Source organism: Cebidichthys violaceus, unplaced genomic scaffold (genome assembly GCF_023349555.1).
Source record: "Cebidichthys violaceus isolate CVI_PGR_0920_01 unplaced genomic scaffold, fCebVio1.0.p SCAF_13, whole genome shotgun sequence".
Classification (NCBI taxonomy): Eukaryota; Metazoa; Chordata; class Actinopteri; order Perciformes; family Stichaeidae; genus Cebidichthys; species Cebidichthys violaceus.
Genome location: NW_027176296.1, coordinates 3,097,004 through 3,123,386, shown reverse-complemented (window position 1 = coordinate 3,123,386; position 26,383 = coordinate 3,097,004). Strand labels below are relative to the sequence as shown.

General features: G+C 41.1%; 3 protein-coding genes across 4 annotated transcripts; 1 reads left to right on the top strand and 2 right to left on the bottom strand.

The window, feature by feature from the left end:
- Positions 1 to 1,613: 1,613 nt before the first annotated feature.
- On the bottom strand, positions 1,614 to 7,950 carry prrg1 (proline rich Gla (G-carboxyglutamic acid) 1). Of its 2 annotated transcripts, none has more exons than XM_068707387.1 (4): positions 7,897 to 7,950; positions 7,096 to 7,154; positions 6,103 to 6,263; positions 1,614 to 5,265 (listed from the first exon to the last, which is right to left on the bottom strand). In XM_068707387.1, the coding sequence occupies exons 2-4, from the start codon at positions 7,103 to 7,105 to the stop codon at positions 4,810 to 4,812; spliced, it is 627 nt and encodes a 208-aa protein (XP_068563488.1). In that variant the 5' UTR covers positions 7,106 to 7,154; positions 7,897 to 7,950; the 3' UTR covers positions 1,614 to 4,809. The 2 variants fall into 2 exon arrangements, with proteins under 2 accessions (XP_068563488.1, XP_068563489.1); XM_068707388.1 differs by having other exon boundaries at positions 7,096 to 7,151; positions 7,897 to 7,946.
- Positions 7,951 to 9,717: 1,767 nt separating this feature from the next.
- Positions 9,718 to 16,481, top strand: tmem47 (transmembrane protein 47). Its single transcript, XM_068707386.1, has 3 exons — positions 9,718 to 10,172; positions 14,334 to 14,474; positions 14,799 to 16,481. The coding sequence occupies exons 1-3, from the start codon at positions 9,947 to 9,949 to the stop codon at positions 14,975 to 14,977; spliced, it is 546 nt and encodes a 181-aa protein (XP_068563487.1). The 5' UTR covers positions 9,718 to 9,946; the 3' UTR covers positions 14,978 to 16,481.
- Positions 16,482 to 16,555: 74 nt separating this feature from the next.
- On the bottom strand, positions 16,556 to 24,962 carry tab3 (TGF-beta activated kinase 1 (MAP3K7) binding protein 3). Its single transcript, XM_068707385.1, has 7 exons — positions 24,782 to 24,962; positions 23,908 to 24,077; positions 22,424 to 23,684; positions 20,911 to 21,071; positions 20,425 to 20,518; positions 17,914 to 17,997; positions 16,556 to 17,433 (listed from the first exon to the last, which is right to left on the bottom strand). The coding sequence occupies exons 2-7, from the start codon at positions 24,007 to 24,009 to the stop codon at positions 17,291 to 17,293; spliced, it is 1,845 nt and encodes a 614-aa protein (XP_068563486.1). The 5' UTR covers positions 24,010 to 24,077; positions 24,782 to 24,962; the 3' UTR covers positions 16,556 to 17,290.
- Between the last annotated feature and the right edge of the window lie 1,421 nt (positions 24,963 to 26,383).

The following is a 26,383-nucleotide window of genomic DNA, read 5'->3' as shown; positions in this document are numbered from 1 at the left end:
TTCGTTTGTTCGAGGGTCATGCTATAGTATGTCAAAAAAAGCCATAGTATAGTATGTCAAAGAAAGTGTCAGTAGAATATGTAGAAAAAAGTCTTAAAAATTCCTTAGTAACGTGTCAATATGTTATTCTTTGCAGTATAGTATATTGTAAAAAATGCCATAAAAAAGTCATAGTATAATATCCTGAAAAAAAAATTATAGTTAGGTATTTAAAAAAACTTGTTTCTTTTCAACAAAAATAAGACATAACATAGTATGTTGAAAAAAAGTCATAGTATAGTGTGTCGAAAAGAGTAGTAATAATGACTTAGTAACTTATTTTGTAAATAAGTCATAGTATAGTATTTTGTAGATAATGCCAGTAAAAATCATAGAGTAAGTCTTAATATGTCATAGTATAGCATGCCATGAAGAAAACGTACTATACTATGTTGTAAATAAATCTTAGTATACTATGTCGAAAAAAAGTCTTAAATATGTCTTAGTAACTTGTGACGAAAATAATAATATTATAGTATTTAACAAAGAGTCATACATCTCAATTTAAAAAAAATATATAGATATTAAAATTTTCCGTAAAAACGCCATAGTATAGTACGTCAAAAAGAAGTTGTAGCATATATGATGGAAATCATGGTATAGTAGGTCAGAAAAAGTCCTACTAGTGCATGCCATAAACATTTTAATAAAAGCCATGGTATAGCATGCCATAAAAATGTCATGAGTAAAAAAATTTGTAGATCATGAAAAGTCATAGTATATGATGTTGTAGAAAAGTCATAGTTAATATGTCATTATTAATTCAGAGTATAGTATATCAAAAAAGGGAAAAAGTTGAGTATAGTATGTCTAAAAATACCATAAAATTGATAGTATTGTATATCATAAAAATGTCATAAAAAGACTTATAGTATGTCTAAAAAGTAGTCATAAAAAAGTAAAGTATAATAAGTCATAAAAAAGAAGTCACAAAGAAGTCATAGTACTATAATATTATTCCACAACATGGCATAGTATAATGTCATAAAAAAGCCATTAAAAAGTCTTAGTTATTTTTTTATGTCGAAAAAATAATCATAAATTTAAACCGAAATGAGTTACAATATAAATATCGTAATAAAAGTTACAGTATAGTATGCAAGAGAAAATATACAAAAAGTTGAAGCACACTATGTCATTAAAAAATGCTTTAGAATAGTGTGCAATAAAAAATATCATAAAAAGTCAGGGTAAACTGTCATAAAATGTTATAATATACTGTCTTAAAAAAAAGTCATAGTATAGTATGTCATTAAAAAAGCCACAGTATAGTATGGTTTTCCTTTTCAGATGATGCCAAATCTGTCAGGATTCCATAAATATACTACACATAAAATCATTACGCGCCTACACCAAGATTAAACGCAAACAGTTACATATTGAAAACAAGCAACAAAATGTACTACCTTGAAATTGGCATTCAAGACTATTTTAAGGGCCTACATTGTCACTGAATTGATTCATTCAATGTTTATACTTTTAAAGACCCTGCAGGCATCCTGTGGATCAAGCAGGGAATGCAGGCAAATGGAAGAAAGGTTTAAACGCACAAAACGCATTCATATGACACCGAATGAAATTAAGGTAACATGTAGCACTTTTATTACAAATGAATTCAAGCTTCTGCACATAAAGGATTTATAACAAGTTATCTTGCATTTAGTGTTATATAATAGTTTGTTTGATAAGGCATTGTAAAAAAAAAAAAAAAGAGCTCTGCAAGTAACAGTACAACGGCTGACCAAACCAGCACAACTCAGTTCAACATCATAGTGCTGAGGTTCACAGGTCAACACACAAAGTATAATAATCAGTGCTCACCTGTGAGGTGTGAACAGGAAATGTGACACTCATCAGTATCTGTGAACATCAGACAGATATTTTTGGTTTCTAGAGTGTATGCAGGAAAATTGCATATAGAGCATGAGCACTTTTTTTTAGGTTTACAGTGACATCGTAATGGCTGAGAGTGAAGCTACAGACGTCAAACCAGACTGTCCTAGTTTTCATCTAACAGTCGAGCTTAAACACAAAGTGCCTTCATTTATCCACGTCCTACTGTATACTAGTTAAACTAGTGGCAATGCATTTGCTGCATACCTATGCAGTAAAAAAAACAATCTCACTGTATCTTACTTTCACATGTAAAGACTATTCATATTTATATACAGGTACATAACACATGCTAAACTTGAACTCTGTCCGTAGTGTTGTTAAATACAGAATCTCTCCCCTTTGATGCATCTTTTTCCCCAAAGCTTGTGTTTCTATGGCTTCCTGTCCCACATCCCTGTGCAAGTCACTCCACAACTTACATGTATGGTGTCGCTGCAAACTATTAGTAGAATCCTCAGTGTGCTTTTAGTGACAGTGGCACAGCAGAAGACTCTGCAGTCATTTCCAACACGGTTACATTTGCATTAAGGGAAAGAATGGGGAGAGATTTTCACAGTAAAAGCAGCCCAGCAGAAGGACATGGGGCCAGCAAGCACTGACCATTGACCAACAGTGCAGAGCCAGATCCAACCTCAGGTGTACAGACTAAGCTACATGCATTACCAAAATATAAGCACATATGACACATTTACACAAATCACATTTCAGCACCCCCCCCCCGCACTTTACTGCTGGTCTTATCTTAAATATTAAACTCAAAAACATTCACAAGTATATACTGAAGTTGGACCGATGCATTAGTTTGGCAACTTGACTATTTAAACCTGCATTGAGTAACATTATTGATAGTAACAATAAATCAAATTACAGATTGAAATGTGGAAAAGTCAATTAACACCCAACTTTGCAGCTGTACACAGTTTGGTTCCACCTGATCACTTACCAAAGGCTTGGGTCTCAATGCTCCCTTTGACCCAAATAATAAAACCGTGGGCAGTCATTTACATTAAATTGTATTTACTATTTACAGTCAACAACCCTAAATAAGCCCAGCACCATCACTACCCTGCACAAAACCACCAAAAATTCAGATTTTTTTGTATTTAGCAAGCTAAAGATCCAGATTATCTCTCATTAGTCAATCACCAAGCCAGAGTTAACAAGTATGTATTGGACTCAAGTTAGCTGGTGGGATGAAAATACAGCAGCATGCTCTGTGTGAGTAGATAACTGTTTGCACACAGGTTAGACTAGAGATGGGTGGATGGAGCCTGATGAAGATTCAAAGCTTGTAACTTTATCTTTTGCTTGATCCGGATCTGTTTGTTATCCGGTCCAAGTCCCGCTGAAGGAGAAGTCTCGTTCTGAAATGTGAATGTCGGGCAGCAACAGGTCTCTCTTTACAGCATTCTTCTCCTGTGGGCAAAGGGTCACAGCACCCACAGAACAACACCAGCTGGTTCACACTCTGCCTGTTGTCCCTCTCTCGAATTCAAAGACCTCCTCCTCATTGTCTAAATCATCTAAAAATCCAGCCACGACATTGAAAATCTTTTGGATTTCACTAAGCTACCCTTTCTGAACTCCAAAACAACAAACTCTGCCCAGCTGGCACTCACATTTCCACATTTGTCTTCCGTTAACAGATTTCAGAACAAGACTTCTCAATGAGCCAGACTCTTTCCAATATGTCAGACACTTAAAACAACAATCACAACCAGTCAGTGGCAAAAACAAGCACTTTTAGTGACGAAAATGACGGCCCAAATATGATAACATGAGCGACTCACAGTTAATAAATAAATGTATTGTTGACATAAAATATAAATGTGCCTTATTAGTGTACTTTAGGCATCCAATGTGGGCTCATGCGTTTACTTCATGGTTGACATTTATCTGAACTTTCATAAATCACAATGTGTTGTGTTTAGAGAATGATCTTCATTTAACACTTTTTATATTATTACTAGGTATTAGTTGGAAATGTTCTCATACAATTGATGACGTCCTTCTAGTGTACGGTGCCACATTTCTCAGTTATTCCCCTCTCTTCTGAGCAGAGTAACATAGTTTAGCTGCTAAACTTTCAAAACTGTCAAAATGAAAATCAGTTTTCTGGAGCATCAGTGTAGTTTGAGGGTTTGAACGTCATGAGTCACACGGATCTTCCATTTGACACAAGCTTGGATACAATGTATTGAAATTGCTCTTCAGTATCATCCGCCCATCTCTAGGTTAGACATAACAAATCATAAGCTTGATTTTGAAAGTTTTTCTCTTTCTGCTCATGGTGGTCAACAATCGCTTAATGCCATTTTAATTTGTCTGGGTTTTCCTGGAATTGCTGGTTTGTGGTCTAAATGCTGTTTCTGAATCTTGCAAAGCAATATTCTTGCAAAGTGTGCAATATACACTATACAGTATATATCTGCTACAGGCCACTTAAGCCTAAAAAATTGGCAATAACCTTCAATAAAGCACTGATCCAACCCTCATATCCACTTTTGGAATAGTCCTTCACTGTGGCACTCAGAACACTCGTTTCTTCACGCCACGTGCAACAATTGTTACGCCTGCTGAGTCGAATCATTTGCTACAGTGTGACAACTTGAGGAAGATCAACAGAGCTGGTAGGTTTTGATATTGCAATATCCTTCCTGCTATCACTTCACCTCAGTGATGAAAAGTTAGTGCAAATTTCAACAGCGCTGGGTCCAGCAAACATTGCATTAGTCCATTGACCAGAGAGTAAAAAGTGTTTCTGTACGTGTTGAATGAGGAAGGCTCGCGATACCACAATAGTGACGCTGCTAAATGATCGGATGGTCTTAGTGGAGGTTAGGGCTTTTGTGGGGGTGGTAGTGAGAGGCAGGTTTACTTTGCATGACCACCAGAAGCGCTGGTGTTGACTATATCCTCATACTGTGGCGGTGGCTCTGTCTCTATTTGGACGTCTGAATGGCCCACAGCCTCCTCGTAAGAGGGTGGCGGGTCTCCAGCGCTTCCTCTCCCCGATGTGAGCTCTGAGCCTGGATAAGCTGGGCTGCTGTGGACGCTGAGTTCTGATTGGTCCCCGTGGTGGTAATCCCTCCCCCAATGGTCCATAGAGACCACTGACAAGACGTGGTCGTGATGCGAGTGGCCCAGGCTGGGGCTGCGCTGCGAGCGCTTGCGGGAGTGGCAGCGCCACACAGTGATGGCTACAGCGGCGATGATGAGCACGACCAGCAGCAACGGCACGATCAAGTACAGAGAGTGGACTCCTCCAACCACCGTCTCCAGCCCTCCGGATGGACTGCTCTCACGCACATATTCTTCCCAGAACCGTCTCTGCAGCAAAAAATAAATAAAAAATAGACACACAATTTGTCAAAAATCAACACGAGATCAAAAATATAATCTTCATGATAAGACTCACTCATGCAGGCTACAGTGTAAACATGGTGGCACAAAACTATTTCCAAAACACAGTGTGTACACAATACACCACAATATCCATTGTATGAATACTTTCCATCTGGATTACTGCAACACAAAAGGCAGCAGACGACAACATCCGAACAAAAAGCAACCACGTGATTGTGCATTTGCTCTCTGGCCTCTCACAATAGTTTTTTCAAATATGCGTCCCTCTCCAGCATGGACTCGGTTGTTCTTCCTGCTGATAACCATCACTTCCTGAAAAAACATACACATTCCACAAGCTACCACTCTTGGCGTAGGATTTCATTACTGGACACATGAAGCCTACAAAATAGCACTTTAAAAGGGATATTTTGGATTCTTTTACAAGGGGCGGCAGGTATGAGTTACACAGCAGTAGTAATATTGATTTGTGGCTTTTAGTTCTAGCTGGGAGTCCGGTGTTCAAAAGATTTTCTACCAAATATTTTTGCGTATGGTGTTGTTGCTGCTTATTTTTGTTTAATGACCCCATGAGTGTGGTAAGTTTTTGTCTGACCAGTCACTGGCTTCTGGGAAATCTCTGAATACATGAATAAAGGCTGGGGCTAATATCCCTGTATACCAAAAACAAACTATCCCTTCATGTGGTTTATGTGTGGGTCCATGTGTAGCCATAAACACTGTGTGTTCTACTTTTCTGTTCCTGTGTGTATTTATCACAGGGATTGTAGGTCTGATGCGATGCGTCTCTCATCCCCTCACCGTCTTCTCGTCGTTCTCGAAAGCCTCGCGGGCCTCCTCATAGGTGCAGATCTCCTCGCGGCACTCCCTCTGAATGTTACCCTGCTTCATCTCCTCCAGCAAGAAGTTGGCCCTGCGCAGCCGGCGCAGCACTGAATGGGCCGCGTCCGCCGGCAGGAACACTGAGAGGGCAAGCGATAGGAGAGGAGAGGGGGGGGGGGGGACAAAAACGAGAGCAGAGAGGAGGAACGGATATTAAAGATGTGTGAGAAAACAAAATCACAAGCAGAGACAAGAAAATAAAAGACGAAAAGAGGAAAGTAGGGGGGAGTAAGCAGGACAGCGTGGGGGAGGAAGGGAAGGGGGGACAATTTAAGCAAAAAGAGAGTGTACTGAAAGAGAGAGAGGAGAGACGCACAAGTAGGAAGAAAGGACAGAGATGCCAAAAAATGCAAAAAAGGGAAGAGTGAGAGAGGTGGCGACTGAAACAAAGGCAGTGGAGCAGATCCGAGCGCTGCCCAGTGCCCACATTTCTGCATAAAAACAAAAGCTCCTTTGATTAAGGCATCCATCCCTGGTTTCCATAAGACAAACTAGAGGAATGAACTGAGAGAGACAGAGTGGCCCTCTTGTTTCACACATCCAGGACAAGAACATAAACTCTCGCAAAAGAATTGTGCACAAGATGCCACAACATGGGAATCTCTGATGTGCTACTGAATTAATTAACTAACTAACTAACCAAATTAAGTAATTCAGTTTAAAGTTCAGGGATGTGATCAGCACACGATTTCAAAAGCAGGAAGAAATAATGGACAAAAAAGGTGTAAAACAGGAAATTCCCTTAGGAAAGCATGGGAATTGTGTACTGAAAGACAACAGAAAAAAACCTAAATAGTCACATTCCAATGACACAATAAAACAAGAAATTGGAGGAGGAAAGTAATAACAATAGGGCATGTGAACTTGTCTGCCTGTGGGGTAAAATCACAAGTATAGTGTCAATAAACTTACCACTCCCCATGATTCCTGCGAGTCTGTTTGGGGTGAATCAATGTGCAGCTCTGAACCTGCTGATACAAGTCAGACAATAATTAACCAAGACTCCCTCTCATGCAATACAGGGGAGAACATCTCTTTTTGCCTGATCACTCATAACACTGCTCACATTAGGGAGATTCCTTTAAAAAAAAGTTGATTTGGTAACACAAAGCAGTAGCACCGCGGTGTGAAAACATCACACCTACATTCTTTAGGATGATTAAGACACAATTATGACAGAATTAAATACAGCGTAAGAACATAACAGCGAAGCGTTAAAGGGCGTGTTGTGAGTGTGATACATCCTTGACCAAAGTGACAGTAACCAATGGCGGCTGCTGGCCAGTTTTACTGTTACGGGAATCCTGCTCATAGCTACCCGAAATAGATCACCAGCGGCGGACACAAACAAAAGCGCATCCGCCCCGTTACACGAATCACAAGAGAGACAGTGGGACAACCACTAGAAGCTAGAACAATGTCAGCTAAGCTTAATTGCAGATGCTACTGGTCTATTCTCGAGCGTATAAGCAGCGCTGTTAGCTTTGCGTGGAGCTGGTTAGCGCCCCGTGTACTGACAAGCGGGGCTGATTTGTAGGACCAGTGCGTCTCCAGAGTCGGATGCGATTTAACGTTAACGAGCGACACATGATTCAAACTGCCGGATATCCGACACAGTGGTCGAAAGAAGGGCCTCCGATGAATACCACGGGTTTTTACTTCATGTCGAAGCCGTCTGTTGGTGTGTAAAATAACTTTATCAAATCTGCTCACCTCTTTTCGTCCCAAAAATGCGCAAAAACGATCCCTCGTTATACCTCTGCTGCCCCAGAATGTTGCTAAGCACGGCGCGCATGCGCACATATCTGTTTGCCTCCATCAGCCCCTTCCTCATGAGTTAAAGGGACAGAGATCCAGAGATCAACACCGACTAAACTGACCATAATAATTACTCAAATTCTAACTTCATAGTGCGAAATACCTTAATAAATCATATGCTATCTTAACGGGATCCAAACTATCCTAGTAGCGTAGTCATTTTAGTGCCTCAACATAAGGTGATAATCATAGACTGCATATTAATTAACGCAAATGATTGAATCCAACATTGCTTCAGATTGAAAGTTTAACAATTTAAATGAAATGGGAAGAGTTCATCCTTTACAAGTGTTTTGTGAACCTCAGAAGTTACTCTTTACTTTCAGCTATTCATTTAAAGTGTAGCAAGACATATCCACATGTCTCATACACTTGAAATTAACTATTTATTAAAAACAATTGACCACATCAACTAATCCGCTGTAGTGCACTGCCGGCCAGTTATTGATGGAAGAGGGAGAGACAACAATTAGCAATTTTTTTCCATGCAGTGTGATGTTAGTCAATTTAAGATTTTCAATGTGACATTTTGTACGTCACGCATTGTGATTAAATATGTGAAATGTCTGTTATATCAACGCTGATGAGAGAACTGTGTGTGCATGTGTTCCTGTTTTTACTCACCGACTCTACTGATTACAATCTGTAATCATCAGTAATGATGTTGAAAGACTTTGCCGCCAGTAACAGTTGACCTACACTCCTGTAACTCAAAGACACACACACAAAAACAGTCAAATCAAAACTGCTGTGAAAGAGTGAGAAGGGGATATTTTCGTCATAATGTAAATCATATTAAAAAGTAATCCAAGTCTATTTGGTTCCTCAAATTGAACTCATTAGTTCACTAAAACTTAAGATATTAAGATAAAGCAATAGATGACAACTATTATCTTAAATTCAGTGGTTCAAACAGCTGGTAACCTTTTACTTAAACTTACAGTTACAGTAATTAACAAGGAGTCAGATGTTGTTGTTGCATTTCTGTTTAAATGTAACTATGAAGTAAATTTGCTTAAAAAAATACTTGTTTATGTGTGTGTGTGTGTCTATATATATATATATATATATATATATATATATATATATATATATATATATATATACAGTATTTACACATATCACTGTGCGAGTGTGTAAGTTAATCAATATTAACTCCAGGATTCTTCCCTAAGGCCAAAGGATTAGCTAAGTTCAATTAGGGAGAAGAAATGAGCTGTGTAAGCTTCCCTCAGCACAGGGTGTGAGTGTGTGTGTGTGTGATAGAAAAAATTGGATGTTTTGTGGTCAATGACAGATTGTAATATGATCGGTGTTTTATATATTAAAAAGAAAAATGCATCCTTTGATACATACGAGTCAGTTTGTGGTCAGTATGAAGTTTTACCTATTAGTTTTCATCAAGTTGTGTCTACTTCACTTCATTAACACCACTTCAAAAATATCCTTTCTTTCAGATGAAAAAATACCTGTATCAGTTGCTGTTCAATTGTAGTCTACTGAGTCTTGTTGAAAGTTGTGGAATCGACACTAAGAAAGAAGAGAGAAAGAGAGAGAGAGAGAGAGAGAGAGAGAGAGAGAGAGAGAGAGAGAGAGAGAGAGAGAGAGAGAGAGAGAGAGAGAGAGAGGGAGGACCTTGGCACTAGGACCCAGCAGGTGCAGCACTGTGTTATTTCACAAGTCTGCAGCGGAGTCCCGTCATCAGAGCGGTGGCTCTTCAGCAGCAGCAGCGTCCTCTGGACTCGGGACGCGGAGTGAGCGGCAGCTCTCCATCCTGCTACCCAAAACACGGGCACGGACAGGGGGACAACCACAACTTCAACTTGACTCATTTTGGGGATTTGAGGAACAACACAGACAGCCCCCAAACACACGTCTTCTTCTTCTTCTTCTTCTTCTTCTTCTTCTTCTTCTTCTTTTTTTAAATGAGTAAGATACTTTAGATATGGCTTCATCCGTGAGCGGCACAGAGGAGGTCCGGGTGTCTGCGTTGACGCCCCTGAAGTTGGTGGGACTGGTGTGCGTCTTTCTCGCCCTGTGCCTGGACGCCGGGGCCGTGTTGAGCCCGGCGTGGGTCACGGCGGATGACCAGTACTACCTGTCCATGTGGATATCCTGCTGGAAGCCCGTCAGCTCCGCGGAGTGGTCCTGCAACAGCACGCTGGCCACCGGTGAGACAGACGCCCATGCGCCTATACACGCTGAACTTATTGTAGCTGATGGAGTGATGCACCACCATGTTGTTTTTAAAGTTTCAAACCAGTGCCTGTTGTAGTTTAAGGAAGGTTTTAGTCTTGAAAAAGCAGATTTCGGGGTGCAGATAGACCCCCACGTTCATATATTCAAATGACAGTCAGACGCACAGCGCGCAGGGATAACAAAGGGTCCCAGCAGACAGTGCACCGCTGAACCAATCTATTCTGTGGGTGAGAATTATAAAACATCACCCAAGAGAGTGCTAAATGTTAATTACTTTATAATTAGCTATTGCCTGGTTAATTTAAAACTGCAGAACTTTTCTACATTAAATACGATCGTGAACAATGCGGCACATTGCTGCCTTGCAAGTGGGAAATTTAAAAAAAAAGTGTTGAAAAAAAAGTTTATCCTTGAGTGTCAAAAGTGTAATGAAGGAGACATCTTTGGTTTTTTCTATGATGGTTAGTTAACTTTTCTTCTAAAACGTTTGCCTAGTGCGCCACTGAATGATGTGGGAATTTTGCCTCGCCAGGAGCGGACCAGCTGGGGTTTCATTTGGCCTTTTGTTGCTCACAAAATGAGCCTTTGTGTGGGTTTCTTCACCGGCCAAGGAGTGAGGGCAACTCAGAGCAGAGAACTCCCTAGAGATCCAGATGCCTGGAGATTAGTAACCAGGGAAACAAGTGAAGCAGTCCAGTAATGCTGATTTTCCTCTATTAAGGAAACTTCTTCATGTCCCCATGAAGGTTGTTTTCTGGAAGCATTTCATATTTCCATCACAGGGATAAAAAGGTGGTTGAGAATCAACACAAATCAATCATGATTTTTAGGAAAAGATGTCTTTATGCTTTGTTCTGACAACTAAAATCTAATGTGATCCACTACAGCAACAATTTGTAATGTTAATTTTTTTTATTGAGGATGATCCACCTCTGGCATGTTTTTAGGCCACAGTTTGCGGTATTGCTGTAATACAGTAGATTACACTGAATTGTAAAGTGGATAATACAACAGAAACACTTTACAGTATAATTCAGTCCAGTACAAACACTACTACAAGTATTTACTACAGGGATTTTCATGGAGTGTAATTTAACTATAATCTGATTAGCACTGAATATTGTTTAATCTATCTCATAAGGGATATTTATGAGCATAAACATTGTCTAAACTGTATTCTTAAAATGTAAATTGTCGATTTATTTCACACTACACTCATTATTTTTCTGTGTGTCTCGTGTGCTCCTATATATAAATTTAACTTTTTGCTGCATCCGCCCCCCTCCTGTGTGCTGAGTGGTGAATTGTGTTTTTGTTAGTCTGACAAAATGTTTTCTTTCTGTCGGAGAGATGAGTAACTGTGGGTCATGTTGGCCCCAATTCTCCTCTGTCAGCGCAGACAAAGTGCACTTTGGTGCCATATAAAGACATGCAGTCTCCGTGTCAGCTCTCAGCAGCAGCATACCACAGTAAATGCACACAGCAAACTGCCCATTTCCTCAGGCCCGTGCTTGGCTAGGCTTATTGATTTGAATCCCAGTAATCACTTTCTACCCCCCTTACCGGCCCCCCAATATTTCCTCAGTGTCATGCTCCAGGCATTAAATAAATCCTGTTAGTTTGAAACACCAGCTGGTGGCTCAGATGTTTTGAGCTTTTTCTGCAAGGCTTGCATAGTGTGTGTCTGGTAAAATAATATGCAGTGTGAATTACAAAAGCAGACATGAGATATTGCCTTGTTACATGCTCATGAAGTGTTTAAACTATACAGAAACAAATAAAAACTCCTCCTCTCTTTCAGTTACTTTTTCTAACACATATACACACTTAGACAGACGGTCAGAGGTCAAGTATAGAAGATAGAGACTTTACAGGGCTAGGAATGTGGAACGGTCGTGCAAGAGCACAGTGTGTGTGGATGCCAGGTCGGTGCAAGATGAAGCGACAAATGTGGAGCCAGTGTGTTAGCGAGCTCAGTCAGACGCAGTGATGCCAAAGCATATTAATAATGTAATACCTTATCGAGCCAGGATTAGGGTGGCTGTGTTGTCTTTGAGGGAGGTCACAGCAAAATGTTGGCTACAGAGTAAAAGCTTGTAAAGATTCAGCCTCTTGCTCATGGACACTGGGGTTTTGAACCAGGGACCTCTGGTTGAAGATCTTCCTGCTTCTTAATTTCTCCATCCGGCTGCCTTGAGAGTGAGACTGAGTGTGTGTGACAGCAAGAGACACTCAAGGCTCTATTGTGACACAGATCTTCCACCACTGTCTCAGACAAAGAAACAGACTTCGGGCCCTGAAGGATTCTTTCGATTAAAACTAAAGCAGTGACCATAATTAATGCTCTGATTGGATCTTATGTACTGTATCTCCTTTTCCATCTGTCATCATGCGGGGCTCAGATTAATAGTTTGGCGCTTCCTGCTCGTCAAAGCCTTTAAGCACTCCGACTCTGGCGGTGTTTCTTGCACAGAGTATGGTGTCTGTTCCAAATCTGAGATGAGATGACTTTCTGCATCCTGCTGTTTTCATAAGCGCACTGATAAGGCTGGCTGGGCTGAAGGCACCAAACGGACAGAGAGAAGATATCCCGCCAATGGCTTCAACAACTACAGGTCAAGTCACTGTGTCACTGTGTCCCTTTGGCCGAGAGAAAACCAGCGAAGCAGTGGCAGAGAGAGTCAAGGGGTCGGTTTTCAAGGGGGCCTCGTGTTGTGCAAGCTGAAGGCTGGAGGGAGTGGGTGCTCTGCTTTTTGTGGGCTTTTTCCAACATCCTGTGGTGACAGGGCCCATTTTTAAACTCTAAATCCTGAACCATATTTGGTCAGAGGTAGTTGATGTTTGTTTATATTTGAGCTTCTTGGCCCCTGGAATAAAGTTTCCCTCCAACAAGAGTGGGAACTGTATTTTAAGCAGCTTATGTCCTGTCACTTTCTCTCCGCTGGTGAATGTTTTAATGATTTTCTGCCTCAACAGAGAGGAAATATTCTTGGCAACACATAATCATTTTAATTTCCTGGGCTCCATACTAGACAATACAATGTATACTTACCTTAATTTGTACACCTATTGTAATATTGAACCACTTTTGCGGGGCTCAATCCTCTCTATGCTTTGATGTTATATTTTTGTTCCCACCCACTGTACTATAAATGATTTCCTCCTGTGTAATCAAATGCCTGATCATAATATCCTCTGCCTGTTTACAAACGGACCTCCTGTTTCCACAAGTACACAGTAAAACTACGAAAGAGACTCTTAATCTCTAAATAACAATACAGTTTGTCTCTCAACAACCCTCAGTTTATGTCCCATAGCTAATTAAGTCTCTAAAAAAAGTTCTCCAACACTCTCTTCTGCTGAAGTGATTTTTTGTTGTTGTTGCACAAAGCAAACTAAAATCTATGCTGTAAGGTTTGTTTATTGACAAACACTTTTCCATTTTGTTTACTTTTTTTTTGTTTCTGCTTTGGCATTCCAAGGATAGGAAAGGGAAATTGCAGTTATTTCCACTTCACTGTTTTTGGAGTAAATCTGAATGAAATGCTGAGAATGCTGCTGAGCTGGCATCAGCCAGCCGGGAGGGATACTCATTATCTGAGTCACCTCACAGAAGCTTTTCTGCTGCATCGGGATCCATTACTGGACCCGCTGATATCCGTGCATAGCGAGGCATGTGTGCGTTTGTTTGTTTCTTGTCAGCCAGAAACTGCTGTGCTCGGTTTCGAGGGGTTATTCGCTGCATGGTTCACATTCTTCTTCTTCTACCACTGGCTATGAGTGACTCACATCAAAACACGATGAGCCATCAGCAGCTTCTCAGAATACGCACGAGGAGTTGTCTCAACCTCCGAAACCACTGTTTACACTGTGGTAAATCACCACAAACGTTAGTGGGTGGAATCATTTTTCTCTTGTGTAAGATTGAGCTTGGCAGTGCAACTGTAGCTCTCCAACACGGCCTGTGACCCACTCTGTCCTTCTATCTCTCCTCATCTATCCACTCTCCTCCCTCCTGTCAGCAGTGCAGACACGGCTCTCAAGAGTAACCTCCTTTTAGCTACCTGTGTCACTCTCTGTCTCAGTGTGATTTCATGCCTTTCCTCCCTCCTCTCTCTGTGCGTTTGTCTCAGATTGGCAGATCGCCACACTGGCCTTGCTGTTGGGGGGGGCGGCCCTCACCCTGCTCTCTTTCCTCGTGGCGCTAATCTCCCTGTGTTCTGGCTCCAGGAGTCGCTGCTACAAGCCAGTGGCTGTCATGCTGTTCTCCGCAGGTACGTAAAGAAATTCTGTGGCGAAAAAAACAAATAAAAAAACATGAAGGAAGAGCTGAAGGACAGTCCAAATATATCAAACAATGACTGTCCAGCTTCCAAAACAATCTACATCTATGATAGCTGTCAGGGGAAAGATCCAAGGGCAAAGCACTAAAACCTTTCATTATTTAAATAAAGTTTTTTTTTGGTAGCCATCATTGTGCCCTGTATCTACCTCCTTACAGTTTTTGTAAGCTGGTCAGTCATTGTTTTTAATTTATATATATCTACCATAATTATCTTGACATTTGTCCCTTCTCTCTTTCCGGTTTTCCTCTGCAGTGGTGCTCCAGGTGTGCAGCTTGGTCCTCTTCCCCATCAAGTTCATAGAGACAGTCAGTCTGAGGGTGTACCACGAGTTTAACTGGGGCTACGGTCTGGCCTGGGGATCCACCATCTTCTCTTTTGGAGGCGCCATCCTCTATTGCCTCAACCCCAAGAACTATGAAGACTACTACTAAAATGTGTGAGACAAGAGGAGAAATTGAGACTCCGTTTCACCCGGTGTCCTCTCCGTAATAGGAACTTTCTGTCCGTTACACAGTGCACAACCACAGACTAGAAAAACAGGAAATACAAACACTCATTGTTAGTTTCAGGACTGGAAATGAGCTCTTCCATTTGATACTGTGAACTTACCGTCTCAGAGACTATCCTCACTCATTGGACTGAAGCCCCATGCTCTCTCAGGAGGTTTGGCAGCAAACCCAGTGGTGAAAAGAAATCCAAACCCAGCCAGTTTAATTTGGGAGAGAATTTGAGTACTCAGATAACTCTTGTGTCCCTTTTAAGTGGAACTCCAGTAGGTCTTAGATTTGGGCAAAGAAAATCTAGAAGGAACAGATGGATTTACTCACTGCATACCAGGATGAATTTATGGTATAATTAACCAATCAGATCAGAGAACGATGTAAACTCGGGCCAATCAGGGAAGTGACGGACCCAGGGAGGCCTATTGAAGTGATATCACGAGGATGACAAAGTGAGGAAGACAGGGCACACCTCAGGAAATGCTACATTTCCCCAGTTACACGACAACTGGAACTTGGCAGAGCCTTCTTCCTCCAGTAGAGTGTAATGGAGGTGAAAGCATGTCATAAAGCTCCAAATAAGTGGCTTTCTTTCTTCTTTCATGTATTAAAAGCATCAGAGATACTGTAAATAAACAGAAGCTACCTAAGACAGTAAAACCATTCCACAGCCACCTCCAAATAATAACATACTGGTGAGAGAAACATTTACTGGTTAATGAGTAGCAGAGAGTCTGTCATATGTAAACAGCGGTAAAGCCTTTGGCTGCTAATGTAACCGTACAACATAACCCAAGTTATACCTGTTTTTTCAGAAAATGGTTGTTATATGTAAGTATGCACAATAAGCATAATTAAGTAATATTCACTACAAGAAGACCAGTGGGAAGGAAGATGGCAAATGACCATGTTTGCTGAGCGTGTCATGTCTGCATGATCATACCACCCAGCATGTGCTCACACACCTCCCTCATGTGATGCCTCCTTATCTTCTCCCCCTGTAAGGAATGGGAACGCACACAGCAGGGCAAGCTTCCGTAGGAATACAACACAACTCAGATAGGGAGACTGTAGCATAAAATTATTGTAGTTATTGAAAAAGTCAGTATACTTAGGTTTTGTATCCAAGTTAAGGTCCTTGATGGAGTACTTTAGGAGATGCTAGAGTGAAATATGCTATGCATGATTCACGTTATGAGGACTATGGGATCAATCAAGCAGAAAATGGAGAGTTTCAAACCTGAAGGACAGTGGGATCAGAGCTGCACTGGCACTACTTGAACGTGGTTAGAAACGTCTCCAACTTCTCCTTGCAACATCAGTGAAAGTGAGAGTGTGTGTGCATGTTACTACCATTTGCTGCTGTGTTTCTGATTCCCACTGGTTTGATTACTTGCATAATAAACATGTATTGAAAAAAAAAAAGTTTGGTTTGTGTGTGGGGGGGAAAAAGGAGCATCTGTGAATTATTAAAAAAACAACCTATGCAGACATGCCAGCTGCGCGTGGTCAAGTCACATAGAATCAGCTCCTTTATTAAGTACAGCAAGTTGAGGCATTTAAACAGGAAATCAACATCTTCTGAACACATAATACAGGGTGGCATAATATGCATAAAAGTACCAGGAATATACTCATATGCAAATGTCTTTAGTGTTCTTCTTTCAGTGACATGAGCTCTAATACAGAGCCAGATACAGTGTACAGTCTACATTTCGCATTAGTCAGAATGTATATACCATTGCTTTCATTGTTCCACTGTCAGAGTGGGAGTTACAGGTCCTAGATTAAAGTGGAAGTGCCTCCATGTTGAGTTCAGGAATGGGCGCAGTGTAAACAGGGCAGTCACTCTTTCTGCGTGGAATGTTCTCTAGGTAAACCGTAGCTCCTCCTCAATCCTTAAATCGCTTTAACCTTTCTGAAGCCCCAAACCACCGACTGCCAGAGTCGCAGCGTGTCCCTCTTTTAAACACTTGCCATGAGAAGAAGCTCCGACTGTCCTGAATAAGAATCATCATCCTCCAAATGGAAAAAAAGGTTTCAAAGTGCACAGGAGTAGTAGATAGGAGCAGGACAAGTGGGCAGAGAGGGATAGTGGCTCTTCCTCAGCAGGTAAGAGGGGCTTACATATTGATTGACAGACCTCAAGACAGATTCTGCAGATTTTGGAAGGGTTGGGGCTCATACTATCCAAGGATTGGTCGGGGATAGGGCAGGGGCGGGCAATACAGTGCAGTGCTAAGCTCAGGTGTAACGCGGCATCTCGCACTGTTCACAGCGGTTGAGGGCAGGGTGGTTGAGGAAGGTGCAGCTTTCACAGTTCCACTGGGCGCCTTCGAAGTCCTCATCCCTGGGGGGCTCCGGGACTGGCTTGGGACCCTGATCCCCTTTTCACAAAAACAGAGTGAAGCAGTACATGAAAAAGAGTCATCAACTCAGGGCTGGAATTAACCATGGCTGTCACTCAATTTAAGCATCAAACATTCAGTATACATGTTGATAGACGTGGGCATTCACTAAATTGCAATAGTTTCCAGGCCAACTCATTTGTGGAGACCACGTTGACCAACACAGACCCAATGCACTTAAGGTTTTAGTCTCGTTTTTTTTTTTGTTTTTTTTTTTTAAATAAAAATGTCACAAATCTTCAATTTGCTGGAAGCCAAAGAAGCCAAGTACTGTATGCGAGTAAGGAAGACCCTGAACGTTCTTGCAACGAATCGTAAATCTGCATCATGGCAACAGTATTAATGTATGATTATTACTTGTAGAACATTTCTTTTTCATCTTTTCTTTACACACGCTCATGAAAATGTCTCAACACGACTAACTTTGATGTTCTGAAAACGGGGCTGGAAAATTCTCACCTTTCTTCCCAGGCTTGGGCGGCACAACCGGACCGGACTGGATGTTGTCATAAAAGTTGTTCATTGCTTTTGGATCAAACTTCCCTGTGGAGGAAAAGCAGAAACCAGACGTTTATTTAGAAGTGTCCATCCCAACCAGAAGTCCAATCAGTCCGACCAGTTTCCAGCTGTTCTCTTTGAACCTCCTGACAGACTGCTGTGTTCCGACCGACAATAAAGCCCTCAGTCATTGTAACACACAAGTTACGAAAAAAGACTGCAGGGTCAACAGATAAAAAAGTTATATCTGGCTCCACTTCTGCAGCAAAGTAATGAGATATCATTTGGCTACGTACTATGTTGGTCAATCAAATACATGCACATTCCTGTTAGACTAGTTTGTAACATGAACAGAGTAATCCTACTGTTTACTTCAGGATCTTTAAGACAAGAGTTTAGTAAAAATGGATGATGCTGAGTTGTAAAATCCTGTCTCATAGTATTATAAACTGCTGTGCAGTGTTTTGACATCCAAAAAGCCTTAAGATTCATGGATCTCTAACCCTCGCCATCCTGGATTGTATTTAAGCGTCTCACTAGCACATGAAGCAACACGCCTCAACCAACACAGCCCCTTGTGTTTTGTTATTGCAGAGCTTAAGTTGGTCTGAACGGCCGCTAGGGCAATGCTACAATAAATAAGCCAATTCAAGCAGTATTCACACATTTTCAGAATTCCACCTGTCTTCACTTGGCCACAAGAGATCCATTTTAAATGAACCGCAACATCAAACAAGGAAGCTTAATCTTTCTTGGGTGTTTATATAGTTGTATACAGATTTATGACCACAATTATGAACATGGGATGTCATTGTCTGCTTAAAAATAAATAAAAGAATAATGCGCCTAGCAGCTACAGGCGTGCAGTCAGATGTTAACTTGATTTTCGGATTTATTTTTGGAACTGGAATTTTTTCTGCACGCAGACTTCTCTAGCTCAAAGAGCTTTGTGAGCGATGGCTGGGCTCAAAGAGGCAAAGATCACTCACAAAAAAATACATTTTACATTGGCTGTTTGTCCCAACTAAGACCACTATTAGGGCCATTTTTCTAAAGCCTAAAACAACATCCACCCATTCAACTCTACAACAACTGGGATCTTCTTTTCCATTCAAAAAACTGGTCACAGTCCCAAAATATTAAAATACCGGTAGTCACCAAAAACAAAAAACAGGAAAAGTAATACAGGAACAGTAATACATAGTTAAGTTCACCTTTGTAACTAGTATGATACCTTCATTTTGAACATGCATTTTATTTTCTGCCATCAAAGACATGAACATGCATGGCTTAACATCTAAAGAAACTAGTGCAGTAGATTGCTTGGTGAAGAGGAGTTTGGTTGTAACGTTAGTACATCCAAATGATGCAGCTCGTAAAGGCCAGCTGCTGACAACATGCTAGACTCCCCTGTTGCCACAGACCGCCATCGCTTCATATACATATACACATACACACACACATACATACATACATACATATATATTGAACGTTGTGTCCTAATTGCACCAACTTCAACACTGCTTGGGTCCCCAGCAATACACCCGTGAAGTTTGAAGTAGACCGGATGAACGGTTCTCGAGAGATGCGAAGAACACATAGACAAACAGAGATTCCTTGCTCTGTAATCAGAAACAATGCAACCAAGAAGCATACGTTTCAACTCAGGGACTGACTAGCAAATTCAATAATTTTGCAGCTGCTCTTCTTTGCTGCAAGTTTCAACATCTTCATTTAAGGATCAGGCCATCCTCAAAAAACAAGTGTGTGAGAGTGTGAGAGGGGCACTGGTGAGGGAAGTCAGCGTTCAAAAGCTCTGAGGAGAGACATTGTTTACATAAAAACTGCTGCCCGGGTGCTTCACTATTCTCCCCTTTAAGGAAGAGTGGCAAAGAGAAAGTGGTTAAAAACAACTTGCATGCACGACATCTCGGCCCGTGTTTGCCAGAAGGCATTTGGAATTCTGAAACAAAGTTGAAGGATGCTCCAAGAATTATCCAGGAGGACCACGACACAAATGTTCAGTGACACTGAGTTGATTTCAAGCAAAGTGGTCCCATTCTGGAGCCCGCTGCCAGTGAAGACTGTTTCAGCTTCCAAAAAACACCACTCCTGGTAAATATATAAAAGCACTGCAAGTCATTTCCACACACTGCGATTAGGGGCATATTGAGGCAATGCTGTTATCAATTACGTAATCAACAAGGATCACGTACCAGCCAAACACTGTGCATGGGGCCCAATGAGGGTCAACCTCGGATGGGCCTGGGTCCTGTCACGGACCAGCAGGTCATTTTAGAGTGCTGCACATGTATGCAGTGTGATGGAGCCTCGTCCATCACTTTGGACCCAACTCTGTCTGCTTCTGGGCTTGGCTCTTTCAAGATCAATGCTTTCAGATAAATCAGAGAAACACTTCAAAGGGTTTATGTGTAGTAATGTGCATTTGTGTGTGCGAGTGTGTATGTATACCTCTAGACTGCAGTAGATCCGTCTCCTTCAGGGTACAGTCGATATCAATCTGAAGTTGTCTGTTCAGACTCCGCAATCGGGTCATCTCTTCAGGCTGCAGACGGTGCAAACACACAACCCAGTTAGATTAGACTAACATAAAACACCTGACTATTCCCCATCCCTCCTTTCAATCTTCTTCTTACAGTTAAGAAATTATTTTAAACATCACTTTGTATGATACAGTACAGCAACTTGTCTTATCATTATTGCAGCATTTTAGCTCTACCTGGAATACTAATTTAAGTCAAGCTTGATTGATTTATTTTTGAACAGCACCGTCAGTGAGTAGCAAATAGCGATGTAGCTGCTACAGCCAACTGAACTTGCAAAAGAATAATCACAGGCTATTGTTGTAGGTCACCTTTTGTGAGCATGTGAAAAAGTAGAAGAGTTGTGGTGGCATAAACTTGTTAAGAGGAGACAGTAATCATGTTCAGTCCTTACTCTGGGTATAAGACTGGTGGAGTTGACTCTTCGAAAGCGTCTTTGAAGGGCGTCATATTCCATGTTGTTGACGTCGGCCTTCAGGTGCTCTAGTTTCTGCCTCTCCATCAGCAGCTCCTTCATTAGACGCTCCATCCTGGCCCGCTGGTGGAGCAGGAGAGCTGGAGGGAAACACACAAAATGCTTGAAATTCAAGAATAAAAAAATGGTACATAAAACCTCTCACTTTAGTTCTCAGTTTCTATTCTATCTGTTACCAATACACAAGCGCAACATCGACATCAAGGCTGAACAAACTAATTTTGTGTGTTTAACAATAGGGTTGCAAAAATCTGTGAATATTAAAAGTGAACACTTTAAATGTGAATTAACAGGAATAAAATGGAATTATAGGGGTTATTTGCTCAGGCTATGTTTTTACCGTATCATATGCAAATGGAAACAGGCCTTTTACCCTATCATAAACAGACATAATCCATTGATTTGTCAAATACATACAATATGAATTGTGCCATTCGGTGAGTAAGCTAGCTACCAAGGTAACTAATAGGGAAAGGTACCTTCCAAGAATTGTTGGCTCAAAATTAGAGCCAACAATGTGGGTTGAATGCAAGTTAGGGGATTGAAGTGTTCTTTCATTTTTTACTGATACTTGCACTGCTTACGGTAACTGCTGCACATGTTTCATACTGTTCATGCTGTCCATACTGCATATTGCTTAGCATAATCATTACGCACTATATATTACTGTTCATTCTGTATATCCTTTTAATTGGAATGCTGGCAAAATATCTGTACATGCGATGGAAGAGATTAATGAATTGCTTGGTTACATTTCAATGCAATGGGCATACTTAAACCAAAATGTCATAAGACCTATTATTGCTTTTTTATGTTTATTTCCCCACAAATAAGTTCCCTATTATATTGTGATTATATATTGAAATTGTGCTCAACTTCTCTTGGAAATTGTCCAACCCTTTACAACCCTAGCCATTTATCACTTAATCAACACTTTGTCATAATTTGAAACAAAAGATAACATTTTCAAACATAAAGTTGACATAAGAGGACTGCTGTCAATTATGGCAGCAACATCTTCTATCCATGAAAAGCCTACGAAGATGCAGTACATAAGTTGGATCTTCAACTCTCATAAAGTCCAAAATATGAAATGTGTAACACCTTGAATATTTGCAAATATATGTATGCATATATACAAATATGAAAATGTGTGACTTTAGTATATAGTCAGTAAGGTGAACATGAACATTTTAATATGCTGCTTTGGTATCACATTAGTGACTGTACATGCTGAAACAGAGATTATGAGGTATGAAAAGCAACTAAAAAAAGTCTTTGAAGATTAAGTCACAGCTACTCTCAGGCTTCAGGCTTCAGTCTAGTATTCATTTATTTTAGACAACACAGCCCCAAACATCCACATCAACTCCAACTGTAAAACATCAGTGACAGAAATGCAGAGCAAGACAGAAAAAACAGAATATCCTACCTTGTGTGTAGGCATAGTCATCAGAGCCTGAGCTTGAACGTCGGGGCAGGTGCTGAAACTGACTGACAATGTTCCCTGGCAGAGCGGAGATGGGCAGGATGGGTGCAGGGGCAGCATTGTGTTCCCCTTGGTCTACTATGTTGAGAAGAGACTCGGCTTCGGCCACAGGAGGTGAGCTGAGTGGCCTCTGGGCCTGGCCACCTGGGGACACTTTGATTTTGAAGGTGTACGCTGACTGGCCCGGTTGAGGAGAGGAGGCAGGCCGAGGCCTTGTAGGGCCCTGATGCTGCAGGTACATCCCAGGGTGGAAGGATGCCGGCCCTGAAGGTCCACTCATAGTGATGCCCCTCGAAGGGGAGCTGGGCGAAGGGCTGGTGGCCATGTAAAGCGCTCCCTGCGGGTGGGGTGTGTGCACAGGTGAATTACTGCGAGGTCGTGGACCCTCCAGGGTAATCTCTATCTGGTTCTTGAGGGAGCTTTTAGTGTGGTAGGGCCTGTAAACAGCTGGCTGTTGCTGGGGTTGTTGCTGGTGATGGTAGGGCATGCTGGGAAGGGTTGGGGAGCTAATAGGTAGGAAGACGTATTGCTGGTGCTGGGGTTGCGGCTGGGGCTGTGGTTGAGGCTGGACCTGATGCTGCGGGGAGCTGTAAGGGGAGCCGTATGTGGGAGTATTGTAGGGGGACTGCTGATGCTGATATACAGGCACCCCTGAGGAGGACCAGGGTGCTGGCTGTGGGCTCTGGGAAGGTGAGGGTCGAATATATAGGGTGGCGTTGGTGCTGTTAGGGTAGTGCCCAGGGGGTATCTGCAGAGCGTGTGGGACATTGGGTATACTATTTTGCGAAAGTGTGACTGTTATAGGGTTCATACTGTAACGTGGGACTGGGGAGTATGTGGGAGACATGCCCTGCATTGTGGGTGGAGGAGTGGGAGTGCTAGCTGAGCGGCTCTGATCGTTCATGAAGAAAGGATTGTAACCCGGGGAGGGGGCCATGGTGGCGGGGGCTGACAGTGGCTCAGGGTAGCTGGGCCGCTGGGGTTCGATGTGAGTGTCACTGTTGCTGTGCACAAGGGAGCGCCCTAATCCTGCTGCTCCTCCATTTGCCTTGCTTGCCTCTGAACCCGGGTATCCCAGGCTAATGTGTAGCATGTGGTTTCGACCAAGTCGCCCCTCCTCTGGACTGTGATGGAACTCTCCATACAGGTATCTGTTACTCTCCTGAGCCAGCAGGTGACAGCAAAGATCCAGGTTATTGTTGTTCTGTGACAGCAACAGAGAACATTGTCAGTCATGCAGGGTGGATCATAAGGTTGCATCATAAAGGATAATACTAGAGGTTGCCAATCAGGAAGTGCAAACATAGCAAGATATCCTAAAAAAATATCTTGCTATATATTTTCAAAAAAAGTGAACTTTGCAAAATGTTACAACATTCTCCAAACAGCCTTTCTGAGCGTACTAAAGTGTGTATGTGTGTGTATACCTGCAGAAGGCACTGGGAAACTACACCCTCTGGGATCTCTGGGAAACGCTGCTTGAGGTCCTGCAGAATGTGGTAGTCAAGCTGAGAGCCTCCCTGCGCCATCCTGAGCCAACACAGAGTCAACGAGCCCAGAGCTGCAAATGCTGAAATAACTGATCTCGTCTCATAACCTGAGGATGCAAGATGACAGACAAAACTGAGGTCAAATCTCAAATGTCAGGGGAACGCTCGAAGTAATCCTATTAGCACTGTCTGTCGCACACCCAATGTGTCAGCAGTGATTACATCAGGGGGGAAATAAACCATTAAATAGTCTATATGAGGCACGTCAACCTGAGTTTTCAAAGAGAGCATAATTTATCCACCAAGAGAGGTGAAACAGACGAAATATAACACACGAACACAGAGGAAACACGCCAGCGTTACTGGCATGCATTCCAATTAGCACATGAGTGCTAGCAAGGTGCCTGTCAGTCTGTTGTTGTTTGTTTAGCCATTCTGTTGCACCAAGCAACGACGACATACCATTGCTAGCTAGCAGGCTAGTTATAAGCATCTGTTAGCCTCCGTGCATCACTCAAAACACGTCCACATTGGAGTGCTGTGTGGCTACGACAGGAAACAGTACCACTCCTGGGAGATGTGTCGATCTTAAACGTAACCAAACCAGCACCACAATCCCCCTGAACAAGTCACCTGTTCAAACGAGATTAACTCTATTCATCAACTGCCTGCCAGCTAACTTTGCTAATGCTAGCCTTAGCTTGGTCCTGTTGGCTGGTCAGCTGTCACAAGCCTGGGTGTTGATGGATTTGCTAGCTAGCCAATGCTAAAGTTAGCGAGCGTTAGCCACTAATGGCTTCATAAAACTCACCCTATGTTAAGAGTCTCCCTCATGTCTCGGACGATAGCGGAGTCCAAAGGAGGCCTGTGATATTTCTGAAATGGTACGCTGAGGTTTGTCAACGATTTGTTTTGGACTAAATAAGTTATAGTTTCGCATTCCAGCGCCAGGCCCCTTTCGCTGAGCTGCATACGAACAGGCTGTCGCGATAATGTCAGATTTTCCCGGACCAGGAAGTTGTTTAAATCGGCTGGATCCTCGCTGTCAATAGTGCGCATGTCCGCATGGCCCTCTGATGATCGTGTGGCATCACCTTCTTATATATATATATATATATATATATATATATATATATATATATATATATATATATATATATATATATATATATATATATATATATATATATATATATATATATATATATATATATATATATATATATATATATATATATATATATATATATATATATATATATATATATATATTAATATTATATATATATATATATTAATATTATATATATATATATTAATATTATATATATATATTAATATTATATATATATATATATATATATATATATATCGTATGTCTATGGGCAGAACTCCAACCAGTTTTCACTCAACTCTACTGAAAAGCAACAAGTGTCTTATAGAAAATTGCTTAGTCCCTAATAAATATCTAGTGATTCAGCAAACGGGAGCTCTTAAATCTATGCAGCCTATAACAGTTCCCTATCAATACATATGATTAAGATATATTCTAATTATGATATAGCCTAATTGGCCATATATTGTAATTAGGACATCAAAAATTTATGAAAAACGGTTGTACATGCCACACTTTCAACATTGAAATGAAAATGATATTTGTTATTTATAAAGCACTTTTAAAACACAAGTTACAAAGTGCCTCATAAAAGTCAGAAAAATAAAAAAAATAAAATAAACAAATTATGGAATCGTTATTTTTTTATAAAAAAATAATAGAATATGAGAATAGAAATTAAAATATAATAAAATACATTCTAGAAAATAAACAAAAAGACAATTCAAGTAAGATCAAAGATCAGTGTTTGAAGAAGAGATCAATTCAATTCAGTTTTTAAAAATAGATTAGGCTGCTTCTGTTAAATACCAATTGCTCTGTTGCAGCTCACAACACATTACACATTGAAACTAGGGAGCTACAACATACACAATTATTCAGTTGAAATAAGACAAATTACTCATTCATTTAGATTTCCCTTAAAAATCTGTTATTCAAAAGAGAGCAGGCAGCATAAAAACACTGGTACACCAAATGAAATATCATAAACAGGCTAATATCATAACTATCACATGTTATAAAAGTATACCATAAGATGCAAACACAATATCAGCTCTGAATTTTCTTATTTTCTCTATATTGTTGTTATAGAGGAGGATGAGCTCTCAGCGTCCTAACATTCCTAATCCTTAGGGTCCATCTTGCTGTGTGTGTCTCCAATGATATCATATGGCATATTCAACATGCTTGTGTGAGTCTACACTCTGCATGAGAAGAGATCAGTGACCTGATCTAAATTAATTTTGCATGACTTGATAATTGGTTCTGGTACGCCGACATTATCTAAAAATCACACTG